The sequence below is a fragment of the Prionailurus bengalensis genome, chromosome D4 (assembly GCF_016509475.1).
Source record: "Prionailurus bengalensis isolate Pbe53 chromosome D4, Fcat_Pben_1.1_paternal_pri, whole genome shotgun sequence".
Classification (NCBI taxonomy): Eukaryota; Metazoa; Chordata; class Mammalia; order Carnivora; family Felidae; genus Prionailurus; species Prionailurus bengalensis.
Genome location: NC_057359.1, coordinates 121322 through 143052, shown reverse-complemented (window position 1 = coordinate 143052; position 21731 = coordinate 121322). Strand labels below are relative to the sequence as shown.

At 38.7% G+C, this 21731-nt stretch overlaps 1 protein-coding gene and 1 non-coding gene across 4 annotated transcripts in view; one reads left to right on the top strand and one right to left on the bottom strand.

Annotated features, from left to right (window-relative positions):
* The window catches only part of MFSD14B (major facilitator superfamily domain containing 14B), a 73268-nt gene that overhangs the window by 30265 nt on the left and 21272 nt on the right, over positions 1 to 21731 (bottom strand). Inside the window, exons 1-3 of one of the 3 annotated variants that reach the window (XM_043566231.1) lie at positions 15049 to 15071; positions 14841 to 14936; positions 1306 to 1368 (exon numbers count right to left, since the gene is read on the bottom strand). In XM_043566231.1, the coding sequence (XP_043422166.1) occupies positions 1306 to 1368; positions 14841 to 14849 (72 nt within the window). In that variant the 5' untranslated portion in view covers positions 14850 to 14936; positions 15049 to 15071. Of the gene's footprint in view, positions 1 to 1305; positions 1369 to 14840; positions 14937 to 15048; positions 15072 to 21731 lie in introns of those variants that run through there. The other 2 variants (XM_043566229.1, XM_043566230.1) reach the window with 2 other exon arrangements.
* LOC122475513 lies at positions 5366 to 5494 on the top strand. Its single transcript, XR_006295208.1, has one exon. It is a non-coding gene; the product is annotated as a small nucleolar RNA SNORA64/SNORA10 family (small nucleolar RNA).

Sequence of the window (21731 nt, the reverse complement as noted above, 5' to 3'; positions counted from 1 at the left end):
TATGTTATTATTGTAAGCATTCTCAAATTCTTTTTGAAAATAGGCAAAGAATAAACAGTATTTATTACAAATAATGCTGCTCAAAGATGTAAATTCAGCAAATTATTAGGGCATAATTTTAAGTGTGTTACTCAGTTCAAAGATCAGTACCATCTAACTGGGAAGGAATCAGACACTATACCTGTGTACTATACTGTGAAGTGGGACTAGAATATAACATTATACTTTAACCTCTTATTTATAAACTTTTCTGATAAATATCACATTAAAATTTAAATAATGAATTGAGGGTCGGGGCACCCGGGGGTTTTAGTCGGTTAAGCATCTGACTTCAGCTCAGATGATCTCACAGTTCATGGGTTCGAGCCCTGCGTTGGGCTCTGTGCTGACAGCTCAGAGCCTGGATCCTGCTTCAGATTCTGTGTCTCCCTCTCTCTGCCCCTCCCCCGCTCACGGTCTGTCTCTCAAAAATGAATAAAAATTAAAAAAAAATTTTTTTAAACAATGTATTAAGGGTGAAGTGGTTGAGAACTCAGTTGTGACTAGAACACCAGCCTTGACAAAAGACTATACAGCCAACTAAATGTTGATGCTGCCTTCTTCCTCAGTATCAGAATCTGTCTCAAAAGAAGACAAGAATATTTATCCATTTTATTCTGTTGACAGGCAGGGCAATTAAAAGCTCACAAAACTAAACTCTTTATAAAGTGCTTTTACAAGTAAACCATTCAATGCCTTATGGACTTGGATTGCATTTCACTTTGACATTGATAATCCAGTTAAAAGTTTAGCTTTAGTGTCACAGACTAAGAGTCTAGAGTTTTCTCTTGTCCAACAAGAGAGCAGATGCAGAATTGAATACGAGAGAGGCTAATGTCCAAACCGGAGTTTTGTCTCTGTACTGACTGAGTTCTCAAGATCTTACACATGTGGTGAATGAAGAAAATAATCAAGTAGTAATCACTAACTTGTGTAAAGGGTCTGGGGGGGCAAGTGGAGTTTGTGATCAAAGTACAATAGTACATTGACATCAGATGGAAAGTAATTGCCTGTAGGTGATAGAACAAATTACTTGTGATCCCATTACAATAGCTTGCTAGCTAACCTCAGGTGCCATGGGGGTGGCTTTCCGCCCTAAACTTTTTCCTAACCCATTTATGTGAGCAGAACCTATTCCCCACACTTCAGGTCTCCAGAACAAATAGTGATTATTTCCCTACATCCCATTTAAACTTCCAGAGTTAAACAAACTACTAAGGATTCCTGCCTTTGGTTCCTTGTGAACCACACAAAAACCATTCTTACCTTTACACCTTGAATGAGACCATTCATGAGGAATGTGTGTTGAGGAAATGTTTCATGTAGAACCTACAGAAAGCAAACATCAAGACAAATTCAAAAACAAATTAAAGGGAAAGGTTTTTGCCTCTGTTAATGTTAGGTTATGTAAAAAAGATGAACCCTGGAATAAAAACATTTGAAGTATCAGTGAAATATGGAAAATATCCTAAAAATATGAAAGTGTAATAAATAATGAGGCAGAAATCTAAATAAGGCAAGAACTTACATCCCGGTGCTCAGGTGCTTTTCTTACAAAACCTTCTGTGGCAAACATAAATTGTTAACTGGCTACATCTTTCACCACCAACAATTTTAAGCATCACACACACACACACACACACACACACACACAGCTGTTTTTCTGTACTTCTACCTAAAATTTCATTCATATAAGACTAAATTTACAGTATTCCTGGGAAGCTAAGAATAGTGAGGCACTTCTGGATGATTACAGCAGACGGGAAAAGGCTGACAACAAACCCTAAAACAGTTGAAGAACAATAATATGTGAAAGTAGAAAAAAAAGATCTTTGAAAAAGTACGTTTTCCAGAAATCAGGCCGGGGGATGGGGGGCGGGGGGGAGGAGGTTAGATCTGGAGGAGGAGGAAAAACATCCATAGTTGAACAGGTTACAAAATAAGCTCCTGGTATCTTGCTCTCAAAGCTACTGACCTCCATATCTGTGCCCAATATAAGAATCAAAAAGCATCGTTCTGACAGAAACCATCAAAACTCTACAGAAAACAGGCAACAACCTCTTTGACCTCAGCTGCAGCAATTTCTTGCTTGACGCATCTCCAAAGGCAAGGAAATTAAAAGCAAAAATGAACTACTGGGACTTCATCAAGATAAAAAGTTCTGCACTGCAAAGGAAACAACAAACTAAAAGGCAACCGACAGAATGGGAGAAGATTATTTGCAAATGACATATTGAATAAAGGGCTAGTATCCAAAATCTATAAAGAACTTACCAAACTCCACACCTGAAAAACAAATAATCCAGTGAAGAAATGAGTAGAAGACATGAATAGACACTTTTCCAAAGAAGACATACAGATGGTCAACAGACATATCAAACGATGCTCAACGTCACTCCTCATCAGGGAAATACAAATCAAAGCCACACTGAGATACCACCTCACACCGGTCAGAGTGGCTAAAATGAACAAATCAGGAGACTAGAGATGCTGGTGAGGAACCCTCTTGCACTGCTGGTGGGAGTGCTAACTGGTGCAGCTGCTCTGGAAAACAGTGTGGAGGTCCCTCAAAAAATTAAAAATAGAACTATCCTATGACCCAGCAAGAGCACTGCTAGGAATTTACCCAAGGGATACAGGAGTGCTGATACACATGGGCACATGTATCCTAATGTTTATAGCAGCACTTTCAACAATAGCCAAATTATGGAAAGAGCCTAAATGTCCATCAACTGATGAATGGATAAAGATGTGATTTATATATAGAATGGAATACTACTTGCAATGAGAAAGAATGAAAACATGCCATTTGCAGCAACATCGATGGAACTGGAGGGTATTATGTTAAGTGAAATAAGTCATACAGAGAAAGACAGATACCATATGTTTTCACTCGTATGTGGATCTTGAGAAACTTAACAGAAGACCATGGGGGAGGGGAAGGGGAAAAAATAGTTACAAACAGAGAGGGAGGGAGGCAGACCACAAGAGACTCTTAAATACAGAGAACAAACTGCGGGTTAAAGAGGGGTGGGGAAGAAGGGAAAGTAGGTGATGGGCATTGAGGAAGGCACTTGTTGAGATGAAGACTGGGTGTTGTATGGAAGTGAATTTGACGATAAATTATATTGAAGAAACAAAGAAATAAAATAAAAAAAAAAAAGCATAGTTCACGGGTGCCTGGGGAGCTCAGTGTTAAAAAAGCCTCTGACTTTGGCTCAGGTCATGATCTCATGGTTCATGAGTTCTAGCCCCACACTGGGCTCTGTGCTAACATTGTGGAGCCTGCTTGGGATTCTCTCTCCCTTTCTCTGCCCCTTCCCTGCTTGCTCTCTCTCAAAATAAGTAGAATTTTTTAAAACGGGGAGGGCGCCTGGGTGGCTCAGTCAGTTAAGCATCTGCTCTTGGTTTCGGCTCAGGTCATGACCTCACAGTTGGTGAGTTTGAGCCCCACATCAGGCTCTGTGCTATCAGGGGGAGCCTGCTTGGGATCCTCTGCCCTCCATCTCCACCCCTCCCTTGCTCACTTGCTCTCAAATATAACATTTTAAAAAATAAAAATAAATTAAAAAAACACAGAAAACAAAGTTCTCTGGACTGAGACTTCTACACAGGGTACCTGCAGAACCGAATGGGTGAGATTAAACAAGACAGTGCCCAAGGCCTGTTAACGGCTGCCAGGAGTAGCAGAAAGCCTTAAAATCAAATAATAAACCACTTCATCACAATAGAGGGATCTCTGAACCACATTGTCAAAAATCAAGAGCTCCTATAAGCAATGCCTGCATTCAATTCTGAGGAATAGGGCTTTCCACCCGGGTTGGGTAACGATACTCCAGCTACCAGAGGAATCTAGGCCACAGTGGCAAACTGGCAAAGCGATGCCCTTTGTGATTTGTATTTGTGTTTTTCTTTTAAAAAAATTTTTTTTTCAACGTTTTTATTTTATTTTTGGGACAGAGAGAGACAGAGCATGAACGGGGGAGGGGCAGAGAGAGAGGGAGACACAGAATCAGAAACAGGCTCCAGGCTCTGAGCCATCAGCCCAGAGCCTGACGCGGGGCTCGAACTCACGGACCGCGAAATCATGACCTGGCTGAAGTCGGACGCTTAACCGACTGCGCCACCCAGGTGCCCCGTGTATTTGTGTTTTTCAAAGTGATGTAGTTGTCAATGTGTAAATTTCAGGAAATTTCACCATACTCCCTATGATTTTTCTAGCATGTCACAGGAAACCGAAGATTTCAAAACATGGGGCTTGAATTGGCACATCACTGATTAGCTGAGTAAGCAGACAGTGGCCACTGCGGTTGATGGAGCCTATCTTCCAAATGTAATGTTTTTATCCCACTTGACGTTTACATTACCTGCCTAGCCCCAGATGACATTTGTTTCCACAATCTCTGATCTACCCCCTCATTTGCAAATATAAGCATATAAAACATTCAACAAAAATCTGAAAACCTCTGAAAGGCACAAAAAAGAACACAAATAGGAAAAGATAATCCACTTCACTGCTAAATAACCAAATTATGGTAGGAAACAGAAGAAAGTTTTAGAGTAAGTGCAAGTGTCCTCCAAGACATTCAAGAAAATGTTACATACATTAAAAACAATGTGCTGCACAGGGACCTATGCAGACTAAGCAAAACAAGAAAAATCTTGAAGAACTGATTACAGGAGAAAGCACAGAAATCCAGAAAAAGGAAGAGCATCAGAATGGATAAATATCAAGGTAAATATGGACTATATAAAATATTACAATGTACTACAGTGCTTAAAAAATACAGAATGTAGTTGCAAAACAGTAACGCAAAAAGTAGAAGAGAAACTCATCTCTCTTGAAAGGTGACAGAACAGGTAGACAAAGACACCAGTGAACACATAAAAGATATCAAACGTAATGAACACATTTAACATACTTACCATATAGAGAACACTATTCTAGGGAATACTTGTTCTTTTCAGGCCATATGGAAAACTTATAAGACTTAGCCATATACCAGGATACAAAACAAGCGTCAGCAAATTTAAAAGAACTAAAATAATTCATAATATGTTCTCTGATAATACAACAATCTAGAAAAGTCCCCAAATGTTTGGAAATTAAGACAATACACTTCCAACAATCCATGAGTCAAAGAAGTCACAAGAAGTATCAGAAAAAAGAAGAAACTAAATGGTAATAAAGATACAACACATTAAACTCATGAGTATAAGCACGTCAATGCTTAGAGACCAATTTAAAGTTTTAAATACATTAAAACTGAAAAGCAACAAAAGGCTGAAATCAATGTTCTAAGCTTCCATGTAAAGAACCTAGAAACCTCTCTCAGCTCTGCCCTATCATACTCAGTGTGTGGCTGGCGTATTTTCAGAGAGAGAGGAAGGCCCTCCTAATGCATGGTAGACCGGCCCCAAGTGGCCTCTCTTGGTTCCTAGGAGTGCAACAGTTTCTATCTGCACCTGGGGTGTTGTCAGCAGAATCCACCAACCTGTTCCTGTTGTTTTCCCCTTTCTAGCCACGGCTACTTTTGATGTCATTTCCAAGACCTACAGCTATCTCACCCTTGACCTTTGGAAAGAGACTGTGTTCACCAAGTCTCCCTATCAGGAATTCACTGACCATCTTGTAAAGTCCCACACCAGAGTCTCTGTGCAGAAGACCCAGGCTCCAGCTGTGGCCAACACATAGTTTTGTACAAAAAAATAAAGTGAATTAAAACTTGTTAAAAAAATAAGTAAAATAAAATAAAATAATCTAGAAAAAGAACAGCAAATCCAACCCAAAGAAATAATGAAATAAGGTAATAAAAGAACAGAAATCAAGGAAATGAAATCTAAACATTCAATAATGAAAATCAACAAAACCAAAAATAACTCCTTTGAAAAGATTAGAAATGATAATTCTTAAACTATTGGAACTACACCAAAATAAAAAGCTTTTGCACAGTGAAGGAAACCATAACTAATGACAAGATAATAAGGAATGTGAGAAGTAACTGCAAAAGACCTATCAGTAAGGGTATGTTAATACTCAAATTATTGAAAGAACTTACACAACTCAATACCAAAAAACAAAAAACAAAACAAAAAAACCCAAACCACAAATAATCCAATTAAAATGGGCAGAAAACCTGAAGAGACATTTTTTCCAGAGAAGACACAAAAATGGCCAATGGACACATGAACATCACTAATCATTGGGAAACGCAAATCAAAAGCACAATGAGATACCATCTCAGACCTGTAAGATGAATGGCTAGTATCAAAAAGCCAAGAAATAACAAGTGTTGGTAAGGATGTGGAGAAAAAGGAAACCTTCATGCACTGTTGGTGGGACTGTAAATTTGTGGAGCCACTATGGAAAAGAGTATGGAGGATCCTCAAAAATTAAAAATAGAATTACCATATGAACCAGTAATTCCACTCCTGGGTATTTACCTAAAGAAAACAAAAACACTAATTCAAAAAGATATATGCACCCCTATGTTGACTGAAGCATTATTTATAATAGCTAAGACATGGAAGCAATTTAAGTTTCCATTAATATACGAATGGATCAAGAAGATGTGGTATATATATACACAATGTAACATTACTTTGCCAGTTATAAAATAAAGAAGTCCCAGGGATGTACAATATAGGGAACTTAGCAAGACTATAACTTTGTATGGTGACAGATGGTAACTATCATAGTGGTGAGCATTTTGCAATGTATAGAATTGTCAAATCACAATGTTGTATACCTGAAACTAATATAATATTATACTGTATTTCAATTCAAAATAAAAATAAAAAAAGTCACACACACACGGGAATATTACTCAGCCATTAAAAAAAGGAAGGAGGGGTGCCTGGGTGGCTAAGTCGGTTGAGTGCCCAACTTCGGCTCAAGTGATGATCTTACAGCTCGTGAGGTCAAGACCCCCCGTTGGGCTCTATGCCGACAGATCAGAGCCTGGAGCCTGCTTCGAGTTCTGCGTCTCCCTCTCTCTCTGCCCCTCCCCCACTCACACTCTCTCTCTGTCAAATTCAACATTAAAAAAAAAAAAAGAAAAAAAGGAAGGAAATTCTGTCATTTGAGACAACATCAATGGACCCTGAGGGCATTTTGCTAAGAGAAATAAGTGAAAGACAAATATCAATTGATCTCACTTTTATGTGGAAGCAAACAAAACAAACAAGTTTATAGATACAGAGAACAGACTGGTAGTTGCCAGAGGCAGGGGATGAAGGGTGAAATGGATGAAGCTTCCAGTTATAAAATAAATTTATATCAAAACTGAGTGGGATTTATGCAAGGGTAGCCTAATATTCAAAATCAATATAACTAACCACAATACCCAAATAAGGGGGAAAATCTAATTATTATCCGGTTATACGCAGAAAGTTCACTTGTTAAAATTTAACACCCATTCAGGGTAACAACTCTAAGCAAAATCAGAACAGAGGTGAACTTCCTTTCTCTGATAAAGACTATCTACAAAAACAAATCTGCAGCAAATATCACATTTAATGGTAAATTTTAGATCACTTTCCACCAAAGAGCATCTAGGAGATAAGGACGTCCACTACTGCGACTGCTTCTATTCAACACCCTACTGGATGTCACAGTAAGGCAATAAGAAAGAAAGAAAAAAAAAGGACTGGAAGGAGTTAACTGTCACTATTCACAAAATATGTGAATATGTATATAAAAATCTACAGATAAACACTTAGGATTAATGAGTGAATTTAGCAAAATCACTAGACACAAGGTGAAAACAAAAACAAATTGTTTTATATACCAACATAATAGAAAATTAAACCTTTAAAACTATACCATTTATTTATTGTTTTAAAATTTATTTTAATGTTATTTATTTTTGAGACAGAGACAGAGCACAAGCAGGGGAGGGGCAGAGAGAGAGGGAGACACAGAATCCGAAGCAGGCTCCAAGCTCTGAGCTGTCAGCACAGAGCCTGATGTGGGCTCAAACTGACGAGCTGTGAGATCATGACCTGAGCTGAAGTGGGACCCTCAACTGACTGAGCCAGCCAGGTGCCCCTAAAACTGTACCATTTATAAACACCATCGAATACCTAGGAATAAATCAGGTGAAAAATCTCTGCACTAAGAGAAAATATTACTCGAATTTTAAAGACTAGATATAAAGATGATATACCATGTAGAAGACTCAATATTATAAAGATCAGTTCTCCAATTAATCCAACCTCAATGTAATCAATCAAAATTCCCATCAAGTTACTGTGTGAATACTGAAGAGCTGATTATAAAATGTATATAGATATATAAAAGGCCTACAATAGCCAAGGCAATCTTGAGGAAGAAGAACCAAGCTATAGAAGTTACAAAAGATAGCAAGATATTGCTACAGAAATCAACACAGCCTGGTACTGACACAGGACAATAGAGTAAGATATATAAATAGAATATAAAACTCAGAAACAAATCCATATATATTTGGTTGACTGGTTTATGACAAAGTTGACACAGTGGGGAGAGGGAGATTTTTTTCAATAAATGATGCTGGTTCAACTATGCATTATTCATATGGAATCAAAAGGAATCTATAAAAAGGACCCCTACAAAACACAGTGACTTATTTCTAGATGGATGGCAGATCTATGTGTGAAAAAGAAACCAATAAAACTTTGGGGAAGAAGGTTTCTTAAACAAGACTTTAAGAAAGCGCTAACCTTAAGGGGAAAAATTAATAATCTGAACTGCATAAACTAAAGCCTGGCTAGCTGCAGGGTAAATCAGTAAAATTACTGTGAAAAACTTTTGGCAGTACATATATACTGAAGTTGAATGAAACCCTGCAATTTTACTCTTAAGCATATATTACAAGAAATGTGTATACACAATCATCAAAAGACTTTTACAAGAAATATCACGACAGCAATATATGTAAGAGGCAAAGACTGGAAACCCAAATGTTCATCAACCGAACAGATTTCAGTGATCTGATAAAAGGATTCACAGGACTCAGGGGTGGTTATATTCACAGTGACAATTGCTCACTCCATTTATTTCTTCGCCTCTCAGTATTTGACACTATTGTTCACTATTTAACTGTTCTCTTTACTCAGCTGGATTTTCTTTTTACCTCTTCGTACTTTCTTCTTCTTCTTTTTTAAAGTTTATTTATTTATTTTGAGAGAGAGAGAGAGAGCGCACAAGGAGGGGAGGGGCAGAGAGGCAGGGAGAGAGAGAGAGAGAGAGAGAGAGAGAGAGGACATTTTAGCAAAAGGATGCAGCTCAGAACTGCAAACTCACTGTTTTTGCCTAAAGTTCAGTAATTGAATGAATCAATGCTTCTTGGTTTGTTGTATGTGTTTGAATTCCAGAGCACTGAAATGTCTGTTTGACTGTTCTGTCCAATTTTATTAGAAGATAATTTGCTGACCTCCTTATACCATCATGTCAAAAGTCTGACAGTAACTTTTGGAGGAATAAAAGATAAAACCTGAACACTGCTTCAGAGACCTGTGTGACATTATTAACATAAAAGTGTGTGATAAAAGTCCCCAAACAAAAGGACAGAGGAGGCAACAACAATACTTGAAGAAACAATGGCCAAAAAATTCCCAAGTTTGATTAAAAATATTAATTCATAGACCCTATCAGCTAAATAAACCCCAAGTAAAAGTAACACAAAGAGATCCACACTTAGACACCTTAATGCACAAATTATTAAAAGACAAAGAGAAAAATCTCTAGGCAGAGAAAAGAAAAAAAAAATGAAAATGAATTCACCACATACAGTAGGGACTGATAAATTATTCTGTAAAGGGACACATAGTACATAGGAAATATTTCAGGGTACATGGTCTGTGTTGCAACTCTGCCATTGCAGCACCAAAGCAGCCACATTCAATGGGCACTACTGAGGTCCAACAAATTTTTATTTATAGATACTTCTACCTGAATTTCATATCAATTTCATATCTTCTTTCAACTGTTTCCAAATGTTTACATTTTACATTTAAAAATGTAAAAATTGGGGCACCTGGGTGGCTCCATCGATAAAACATCATCCAACTCTAGATTTCGGCTCAGGTCATCTTACAGTTGTGAGATGAGGCCCTATGTCGGGCTCTGCCCTGAGTCTGCTTAAGATTCTCCCTCTCCCCCGGGGCGCCTGGGTGGCTTAGTCGGTTGAGCGTCTGACTTCAGCTCAGGTCATGATCTCACGGTTCATGGGTTCAAGCTCCACGTCGGGCTCTGTGCTGACAGCTTGGAGCCTGGAGCCTGCTTTGGATTCTGTGTCTCCCTCTCTCTCTCTGCTCCTGCCCCACTCATGCTGTCTCTCTCTCTCTCTCTCTCTCTCTCAAAAATAAACATTAAAAAAAAAATTTAGATTCTCCCTCTCCTGTTCCCTGCTCATGCTCACTCTCGCTCTCAAAAAAAAAAAAAAAAAAAGAAGTAAAAACCATTCTTAGCACACAGATCACATAAAAACAGGCAGTAAGCCAGGTTAGGCCTGTAGGCCATACTTTACAGACCCTGACGGAAGGGAAAGAACAATACTTAGGAAGAGCTGACTTCCTATCAGATAAAATGGATGCCAGAAGGCAACGTAATGATATAAGTGCTAAAAAACCTATGAAAAAAATCAGCATGTTTTATGTATCAAATTTTAAGAAAGGAGACCTACCAACTGTTACACTTCCATGTCAACTCTTCTTATAATTGTACCAAAGTTGGAAATCAGCACTGCTTTTTTTTAAGCATTCAAAAGTTTACTGATATAAACAGACTATAACATACACCCAGAGCACACAGGAGAGAAATAAACGCCAAGCAAAAGTCAGTACATCTGCTTAGTTAAGTCTCATTATATCACAACACTCAGCTGTGCAAGAGAAAAGAGAGATTTAACACATTGTGATCATATAAACACTTTTACTGAATGCCACTTATCTCATTTTAATAATTATAAGGCGCAAAGAGGGAAAATTCTGGGTACTTGGTCAAAAAACCATTAGAAAACTATCAAAACTATAAGATGGACCTGAACCCCCAGATTCCAGGAAGCAAGACAGTCTCCATGTGACTAAAGCTAGAACTTGACTTCCTTTTACGTGGAGAGCAAAGCACCCGTGTACTGTGCTCCAAACGCCCCAACAGCCCCATCCCATTTATCCACCTCAGTTCCCAAAAGGAAATGATTAAGTGAAGGAAAAGAAGGGCTGGACTGAAGAGGAAATAAGGGGGAGACAAGACAGAATATATGCTTTGTTGAATAAATGAGCACATATTTTGACAGTAAGGACAGGAAACCGAATGTGGCAGCAAAGTGTTTAAAGGGCACTCTCTGATTATTAGATCACCATATGGAGAGGATGGTGTGGGGGAATACTGTATCCTTGAATCTCTAGCTTGCAAAAGAAAATCTGCAAATTCCAAGAATAGAATTTTCCACTCACAGGGACGAGTATTAAGTGTATCTTTATTGAAATAGTACTCTATTTAAGTATGTCTGAAGATGTTTATGTTAGTTTAATCAGATAACTTTATTTGCAATAAAAAGAGATTAGGCCCTCCAAGAGGATGCACATTTTGAATAGAGGGTAGAGTGTAAGTCAGGGACGTAAAGAGTCATTTTTATGTACAAACTACTGCTACTAGAAGGCTAAGCCACTGTGTGAGGTCAGCTTCACAAATCTGCTTCAGTGTACTAGGGGCTGAGAACTTTCTGATGGTATTTAACAAACTACGGTTGTACTCTAGGACATGGCTACAAGTGACAGGCAACAAATCTCACGTAGAAAATGACTAAGAAAGAGTAAACTGTTCTCTACTACTTCAGACAGAGGGCTCCTACTGGTGCTAAAATGCAAACAGTCAGATTGGACAAAATATTAGTATGTAGGTACTGTTCTGTATCTCCAAATCCTTCCCTCAGACGACTTCTCGCCCAACGGAAACAGGACAGAGTGCTGTCCACTAGTTACAGAATAGAACCAACCCTAGGGGTGCCTGGGTGGCTCAGTTGGTTAAGCGTCTGACTTCGGCTCAGGTCGTGATATCACAGTCTGTGAGTTTGAGCCCCGCATCGGACTCTGGGCTGACAGCTCAGAGCCTGGAGCCTGCTTCCGATTCTGCGTCTCCCTCTCTCTCTGCCCCTCCCCTGCTTAAGCTCTGTCTCTCAAAAATGGATAAATGTTAAAAAAAAAAACATTTTTTTAGAATGGAACCCACACACGAACCATCATCCTAACAGTTACATCATGGTGGGTGACAGATGCAAGATGCCAAGAACTAGTTATCTGACAACAGTGAACCCAACATAAAGATGATAAACAAACTGCTGTGATGAAATAAACCCTAATTTTGTTCCTTCCTCATCAAACAACCTAACATTATCAGTTCTCTGTCCAACCAGAAAAGGCAGAAAGTGGAGGGAAATGCCAGAGGAAAAAAAAATCTTTTTTCCCCCAAAAGGAAGAGGGAACCAGCCCCGCAACATCAGAACAAAAACAGATGTAGCAAACTATGGTGTAAAGGCTGGGGAAGACAGGACAGTAAAGGACATTTAGCCTTACTTGACTCCAAGAGCTCAGAAAAAGAGAATGAACCCATCTACTAACTCAGCAACACTTCTATGAAGTGTGTCAGAGTGACGCTAGCAACTCTCTATTCCACACACATGAATGTTTATTTTAACCAAATCTTTGCAAGCACCAAAACTGGCTCGAAACTGGAAAGAGGCGGTAAAGCAGCATTTTAGCTGGCTTCAAAGGCTGCATTCCAAGGTCTAACAAGGACAAAGAACCACCAAGAAAATTATCTGCATTGGGCAGTAAGAAGAAAAGCACATCAGTCTTTGGGATACCTTAAAATTAACTAACTAGGGGTGACTGGGTGGCTCAGCTGGTTAAGCGTCTGACTTCAGCTCAGGTCATGATCTCACAGTTCATGAGTTTGAGCACCACATTAGGCTGTCTGCTGTCAGCATGTCAGCACAGAGCCCACTTCCTGTCTCCCTCTCTCTCTGCCCTTCCCCTGCTCACGATCTCTCTCTCTCTCTCTCTCGAAAATAAATAAACATTAAAAATAATAAATAAAATAAAATAAAACAATTAATTGAAATTAAAACAGATCTGACAATCTGTTGTAGAGCCAAAAAGGTTCCCAAGGATTTGAACTGTCTGGAAGGTGGTTTTAGAATTCCTAACAAGGCCTCAAAAGTATCCCAAATATTCTTCATTTCACTCTGAAGTCTTACTAGAGAATGATTATAGGATTAACTCTATATTGAGAAACCTGCTGAACCACTACAGATTTCTGGCTGCATCAGAAAAATACTTTTCAAAACTCTCAACAAAGAAGCTGAGGGGGACAGGCAGTCAGAGAGCTAGGACCAAAAATAACATAGTTCAGGGGCACCTGGGTGGCTCAGTCGGTTGAGCATCCAACTTCTGCTCAGGCCATGATCTCATGGCTCGTGGGTTCGAGCCTCATGTCAGGCTCTGTGCTGACAGCTCAGAGCCTGGGCCTGCTTCAGATTCTGTGTGTGTGTCTCTCTCTCTCTGCCCCTGCACATGTTCTGTCTTTCTCTGTCTCTCAAAAATAAACAAACATTGAAAAAAAAATTTTTTTAATAACATTAATTCCTTAAAATGAGTGGCCTGGCATGTCTATATTCACACTAAAAACAGGTCTCAAAGAAACAATCCCTTGAGGACACACATGTGTGCCTACAATGCATATATTTATTATTCAAAGAAAACATCTACTAAGCACCGTGTCAAAGGCAGCCCAATGATGAACACAGCAGGCTCATGAAACTTAAAATGGGGGACCCCCACTAACTAATAACCATTACCTTCTGTAATAAAGCATTAGGAAGGAAAAGGCAGTGCAACAAGACAGAATAAAACAAGTTTAAAAACAGGCAATCTTTTAAGTCGACTGTTCCATCCAAGTAGTAATTTTAATTAATCAAATTTTATTTTAATGCACCAAAAGAATTAAAAATTTAAAAACCACACAGCAAAGTCCTACATAAGGCTAACAGCCACCCTCTAAAGTTAGCTATTTGCCAAACCTATTTTGGGAACAAAGTTTACCTGTATACAAAGGGATTCTTTGGTTAAGGCAAAATGTTAACTGGGAAGAGTTAACCACCAATGAGTTTTAAAGAACAATTTAAGACAAATGAAATTTAAGGCCAATTTTAAAATATCCTTTTTTCAATTTTAAAATGTATTTATTAGAATTATTAGCGATAAAGCACCTAAAATCTACACGCCACGTTTTCTTTAGCATCTCCCTTCCCTCTATCCACACTACACATCAAATATCCAGAAATTGAATGCAGCCTCTGCAAAGAAATGGCAATAGGTAAGCTAGCTACCCAAAATGAAAATCTGTACATTCTTACAATTATCACTTGTGTTACAAGGTACTCACCAATCTATTTACTATGTTCTTAGTCAAAGGCCATTACATCCAAAGTCAGTTATAAACTTTGACAAAGTTTTGTGATAAGTTCCTCTAGTGCAGCTTAATGATCTTCCTAAATGCAGACAGTTCACTCACAGCACTTCCAAGATTCTGGTTCAGTGGGAATGCCTTATTACTTAACAATATTTAATGAGTAGCCCAGGTGTTTTGTCGCAGGTAGTTCACAGTCTACACAGTGGAAACAACCCAGCGGAATAAGCAGTCTTAAATCATTGTCAAATCTACTCTCAAACACATAGCTAGACATACAACCCTGAGGATATGTGCTAAGAACCTCTCTTTTGCTTTCAAAAAAACCAACTTGTTCAGCAATACTTACAGTTAACATTGGAGTTGTCAACAAGCCCCACGCAAAGAATTCTAGGAAGATGACAATAGCAGCATGGTATACACTTGGTCGGCCAAAGCCCTGTAGCTAAAAAAGGAAGAAAGTTATTATGAAAACTAGTAAACATATGTAAGAAATCCATTACCCTAATAGTATCTAACACAAAAAAAGTGCTACACAAAATAAACTTAAAACCCACCTATATTGTGTAAGATAAAACTTCATTCTGCGGTATGCCTGATTCCTTCATCTTGCCTCATCACAGAAAATGCCAAGGTTGAAAAGTTTTTACTTGTCTCATCAATGCAAATAACTGAGTTCTGGCTGAGAACCAATTGGGGCTTTAAGAGACTGAGGTTCCAGGACCTGACAATTCTGTCTCGCACTAATTACGTGTTCCTCCGCAACGTGGCTGCTCTAACCTGAAGTTTCCCTAGCTATGTAATGACATGTGGGTATGTGGGTCTCTTACTCAAGAGCTTCCAGGGCAGCACAGATGATTTAAATGATGGCGGGCAGAGGAAGAACAATAAGGAAAACACAGTCCATACCACAGTGTCAAAATCCAGCTTTCGGTGTCTATTGCGTTTTAAGACTGTGCCTGTTTTCCTAATTTTCTGCAGTTTGTGACTTCTGCAGACAAAATCTAAATTCTCTTCAATTTAATGTTCTTTGGCTTTGTGACATCCTCACTAGATTAGGTGCCTTGCTACTGTTTGGTAGTAACTAGAAGTGATGCTTGCAAAAGACTCTATAAAATCCACACTATTCCTATGTTTATATCTTTAATTCTTTAAAAGGTAAAAGTATATCCACATGGTTTAAATGCAATCTAATCATAAGGAAATGATCAGACAAATCCAGATCGTGGGACATTATACAAGACAATGTGGGACATTATATAAGACAACATTATATAAGACAAAATGTCCATGTCAATGGGCCACCTGGGTGGCTCAGTTGGTTAAGCATCCAACTCTTGATTTCAGCTCAAGTTGTGATCTCTGGGTTCATGAGACTGAGCCCACATCGGGCATTGCACTGATAGCACGGAGCCTGCTTGGGATTTTCTCTCCTCCCTCGTCTCTCTGCCCCTCCCCCACTGGCTCATGTGTGCATGCGTGTGCGTGCACTCTCTCTCAAAAGAAACTAAAAAAAAAAAAAAAAAAAAAAAAAAAAATCAATGTCATAAAAGACAAAAAATAAAGGCAGGGAGATTGATACACATTGAAGGAGGTAAGAGCTGCAACAACCAAATGTGGGATCCTGGACTGGATCCTGGATGAAAAGAGAACAAAAGAATAAAATGTGAATTTGGACTACATATTAGATAATAATATGGGTGGTTCTTGATGTCCACACCTTATTATCAAATGGCTTAGCCAAACAAACAAAAAAATGGTACATACATACTTCCTAAAGCAAATGTTACAAAATGTTAACTGCTAAGTTTAGACGAAGGGAATAGAATTTCAATGTTTTTGGAGTTTTGGAAATTTTCAGAGCCAAGAACAATTGTTATTAAAAATTCAAACTTAGGGGCGCCTCAGTGGCTCAGCCTCACTCTTGATTTTGGCTCAGGTCATGATCTCATGGTTCATGGGATTGAGCCCTGCATCAGGCTCTGTGTTGTCAGCACAGAGCCTGCTACGGATCCTGTCACCCTCTCTCTGCGCAGCCCCCGCTCTTGTTCTCTCTCAAAAATAAACATTAAAAAAAAATTCACACTTGTAAATTTCTCAATTTTTTTCAATGTCCAAAAGGAAGTACTTTTAAATGTCATTAAATAAGACATTTGCAAAAACAGAAAACATTTTACAAAGTTTAAAAGAAAAAGTATTTCCTCCTCCCCCAAAACCAAAAGGCCTTGAACATAACCATCAAAAAGCACTATTTGCAGCTGTCCTTTACAAACAGAAGAATGAATGGAAATGGAAGCAACTGTTCAGCCTCTACCTGTGGCTAAGCCTTCTGAGACTCTCTGTGACTGAGAGAGTCTCTGAGACTCTATTCCTGCTGCTGGAGACAGAAACCTTTCCATTACCCTTGGCTCTACTCACACTGTCCTCCATCTAATTCCACCACCTCTAGCACAGATTACAGAGTAGCTTTCCAACCCTGTTCCCTCACCCACTGCACAGCAGCCAGGGATCCATTCAAAGGTAAATCAGATCCTGGGAACTCCTCTGCTCCAGGGCCTTCAGTCCCCCATCCCACTGGTCCAACAAGGTCTCCCACCTTTCTATCCCCTTGTTATGCTCTTGTTTTCTAGAGTATTCCAACAAACGGTAGGATTCATTTTTATCTACCTCCCATGGAATGGTAATTTAAATGCTATGAAGGAAGTATCCCAAATAGCCCTCCTCTCACCCCACTACAGTAAGGAGTAAGCACTCCACAACATACATGAGAGGGAAGAAGGATTTCTTCTCTGATCTTTTAAACAGCAAAACCCGGGGTGCCTAGGTGGCTCAGTCAGTTAAGCCTCCGCTTCGGCTCAGGTCATGATCTTGCAGTTGGTGAGTTTGAGCCCCACATCGGGCTCCTTGTTGACAGCTTGGAGCCTGCTTCGGATGCTGTGCCCCACCCCGCCAAGTTCCCCCTTTCTGTCCCTCCCCCACTCGTGCTCTTTCTATCTCAAAAATAAACATTAAAAAAATAAAAATAAATAATAAACAGCAAAACCCAAAATGCAGAAAAAGTTTTGAAACAGATGACCCAGTTTCTTCAACAAGGAAATGGTATGGGCAAGAAAAAAAGAAAAAGGAGGGAGAACTATGTTAGTACATAGATTGAAAGAAATTTCAGAAATATTAACCAAAAGCAATATGTGGGGCTTTGGGTTTTGACTCAAACTAGCTGGAAAAAAGACAATTCTGAGACACTCATGGAAATTCGAAAACAGACTATTAGCTGACAATAAAGAATTATACTCTTTGTAATAATGGTATTGAAGTAAGGCATGTTTTTAAAAGATCTTTCTTTCTTAGAGATACATACTAATGTGTATGTTTGTGAAACGTGAGTATGTTTGGAAATTGTTTTAAAATTTATAGAAAAAATGTGGAACTGGTGGCAAAAATAAATTTTAAAGAAGTAAATTAGACAGTATTTCCCAATAATTTCTAATTATTTGGGTGAAAATTCTGATAGTCACCACCCAACACTACAAAGCAATTGCTTCCAGGGGGTGAGTCTGTCAACAGATAGCCCAAACATTCCTTTTGAATCATTCATTTTAATCATTAAGCATCACACATACAAGAATCTCAAAAAACTCTGAAAACAGTGGAAACTGTTTCCTAAGAAACATAGGAAGGCAACCCTGTTTCTTGTTTGCAGTTTCTGTGGTTTGGTGATTTCACAAGCAATGGAGCTCTATTTGTGGAGACCACTGGGATAGAGATCCATGTGGCTGCAATGCTGACTAAACATAAAGACAGATATACACCTTAATCTGTGTGCTGTATCTTCAGGACATTATGCTATTTTAACAACTTGCAAAAAAACAGACAACCTACCTTTTTGTTTATATATTGTATGTTTAGATGTACCAATTAGAAATTGTTTAACAAACACCTCTTCTAAAATGCCAACACTTTCTTATTCTCACTTCTACATAAATTAATTGAACTATCATTCATCCCTTAGTCAATACCAGTGATACATCAGAGAAAGGGAGGGTAACAGGCAGGCCTTGGTATGGAGGGAACTACGTGTGGGCAACTGGATATAAGAAGGTGACAAAAATAAATCTGCCTTCCTTCCAATTCTTCCTAAGCTCTTGGTGGTCAGTATGCTGATGAAAAACATATCAGAAGTTTCTTCCTTAAATCGTATGAGCGAATCAGAAAGATTTTAACAAAACTTAACTGCCTGTATCCAGTTGAGCCTGATCTAGTGCAGTCTCCCTGGATCAGTTCAAGTCTACTCTCTCCATTGCCCTTTATACATCAGTATGGAACACGGACCTGTTTAGATGACGAGCATATGGTGATGTCTTTATACACTGGTATTACCGTCTTTCCCGCAAATGACTGCAATGGCCTCTTAACCCTATCTTGACTTCTCTTCCCTGCCTTCTCCAAATCTTTCTTGGTACCACACTTATGTCATCCTATTATACCTGTGGAAATAGGTATATACCTCAGCAAAAAGTGAGCTGCAAATTCCTCTCATCCCTGGACACATCCTTTTTTGCAATGGACTGTGCTGCCTCTGCCATCAAAAGGTAGTCTATTTCTTCACTTCCCTGGGTCTGGGCTGGCTTAACGACTTGCTCTAACCAACAGATGTCAGGTGAAGTGACAACATGGACTTCTGAACCGAGGCCTCCAAGACCACATGGAATTGCCTTCTAGGCACAGGAGGATGAAAGTGTATGAAGCCCTGTCTACTGAGCCACCTAGACCAACTGGTGAACAGCATCACCACCTGGACGACATAGGAGAAAGGCAATCTTAGTTCACTTAAACCCATCAAGCCTGCAGGTGGCTACGAAGTGGGAGTCACTCCAAGCAAATCCAGTGAAGAAGCCCAAGATGACCTAATCCAAAGAATTGTCATTAGTGGTTGTGGTTTTAAAGCCACTGAATTTGGGGTTAGTTTCTTATGTAGTGATCATTAACTGATTCAGCACCCCCCTTGACCTCATGATTAAGTTTTAAACTCTTAAGACTTTCTTGGGATCCCTTTTGTAGCTATCCAATCTCATCCCTCAGTCCACCCATAACTGTGAAAATCAATAAACGGAAATCCCTCTAAAATTGAGCCAGTAAGCCCTTGCTCCAGGATGCAAACCTCAGTGGGTTCCTTTTTTACGGTAGTGATGATTTGCCTAGCATACGGAAGTTAGCCTATAAGTGAATAAAAGGCATGGTCCCCAGCATTCTGTTTAAACGACCGGTCACAGGAACCAGTAAGCAATGAATATATATATTTTTTAACTTGAGGAGTTAACATTGTATTGCTTGAGACTCAGTCCTGTTAATTAAGCCTACTGTAATTCTCTCCTAAAGAGAGGTAACTAGAGGTTTAAAGTCACTCTGGCTACAGAGAAGTTTGTAACTAGTCATCAAAACAAAACACTGCAAAACAAGTATTCCCTGGGATTTCATTCAAAATGGGACACAGAAACCACCGAATAAATCACTACATACATATCCCTAAAAGTTAGCAATGGCAATTAAATACAAAGAAACAAAATACCAAACTCATGAAAGCCAGTACCGAAAGAACTACATACTTGGACTTAGCATTTCTCTTCCACCTAATGTGGTCTTTTGGCATCTTTTTTTAATGGAACATACATACTTTTTTTTTAAGAAATTACAACTGTTAGTTATACTGACATATGAATGTTGTAAAACCTTACAATAAGGGAATATACATGTTCTATTCTCCATAGGTATTCACAATGTTAGAAATCTGTCATGTATTTATTTACATGTATATTCATGAGTAAAAACACTCTTTTACATAACTGGTAACAGAATATACAGGTTACCTCTTTTACCTTTATTTCTCTCCATGTCACTGCATCCAAATCCTCATTCTTTGTAACAGCTACACAGTATTCTACTGCCTGAATGTACCCATCATTTTAACCATTCCACTACTGATGCTTATCTATGGAGTTTCCACTTTTTTTTTTTTTAAGGCAGGGAGGGAGAGAGGGAGAGAGTTATCATAAGGAGGCTCTGCACCCAGGTGCCCTGAGAGTTTCCACTTTTTTAATACTGTTGCAATTAATTATTTTTATTTTTAAATAATTTAAAACCTATCAAAAGGCTGCAAAACCAGTACAAAGTTCTGGTATACCCTTCACCCAACTTTTCCAAATGTTAATGTCTTCTATAACTATGGTACAATTATCCAAACCTAGAAGTTAACATTGCTATACTACTGTAGCTAATTTACATACGTTATTTGAATGTCACCCTTTTTCCCACTAATGTTTTATTTTTCCTGATTTAGGATCTAATCCTGGATTTCACACTGCAATTCGTTCTCATGTTTCCTTGTGCTCTTCCAATCTGAGATAGTGAGTAAGGCTTTTATTTTTTACTTTCGTATTCTTGACACTGTTGAGGACTACTGCTATCCTCTTTACGAGTTATTTTGTAGAATGTCCTTCAATTTGAATTTGTTTAATGCTCTCATTAGACTGATAATAAGCATTTTTAACTTTTTATTGGGCTATAGTTCACGTCCCATTAAAATCACTGTTTTCAACTGTACAATTCAGCATTTTTTTGTTATATTCACAAGGTTGTAAAATTATCACCACTATCTTATTCTGAAATTCGATAATTAGGTGATTTTTCATTACCCCAAAAAGAAACCCCATATCTATTAGCAGTCATTCCCCATTCTCTCCTCACCCCATTTCCTGGCAAGGACTAATACTTTTTGTCTCTACAGATTTGCCTGTTCTGGAATAAAAATAAATGGAATTCATAAATGGAATCATAGAACATGTAGCCTATTGTGCCTTGCTTCCTCTATTTAGCATGTTTTCAGGAATCATCCATGTTCATCATTCAATTTTATGGCTGAATAATACTGCATTATATGGACATATTGCTACCTGTTTATTCATCAGTTAACAGACACTTAGGTCATTTCTAAGTTTGGCTATTATGAATAATGCTGCTAAAAATGTTGAGGTACAATTTTCTGTATGAACATATGTTTCTTTCTTTTTTTTTTTAAATTTTTTTTCAACATTTATTTATTTTGGGGACAGAGAGACAGAGCATGAACGGGGGAGGGGCAGAGAGACAGGGAGACACAGAATCGGAAACAGGCTCCAGGCTCCGAGCCATCAGCCCAGAGCCTGACGCGGGGCTCGAACTCACGGACCGTGAGATCGTGACCTGG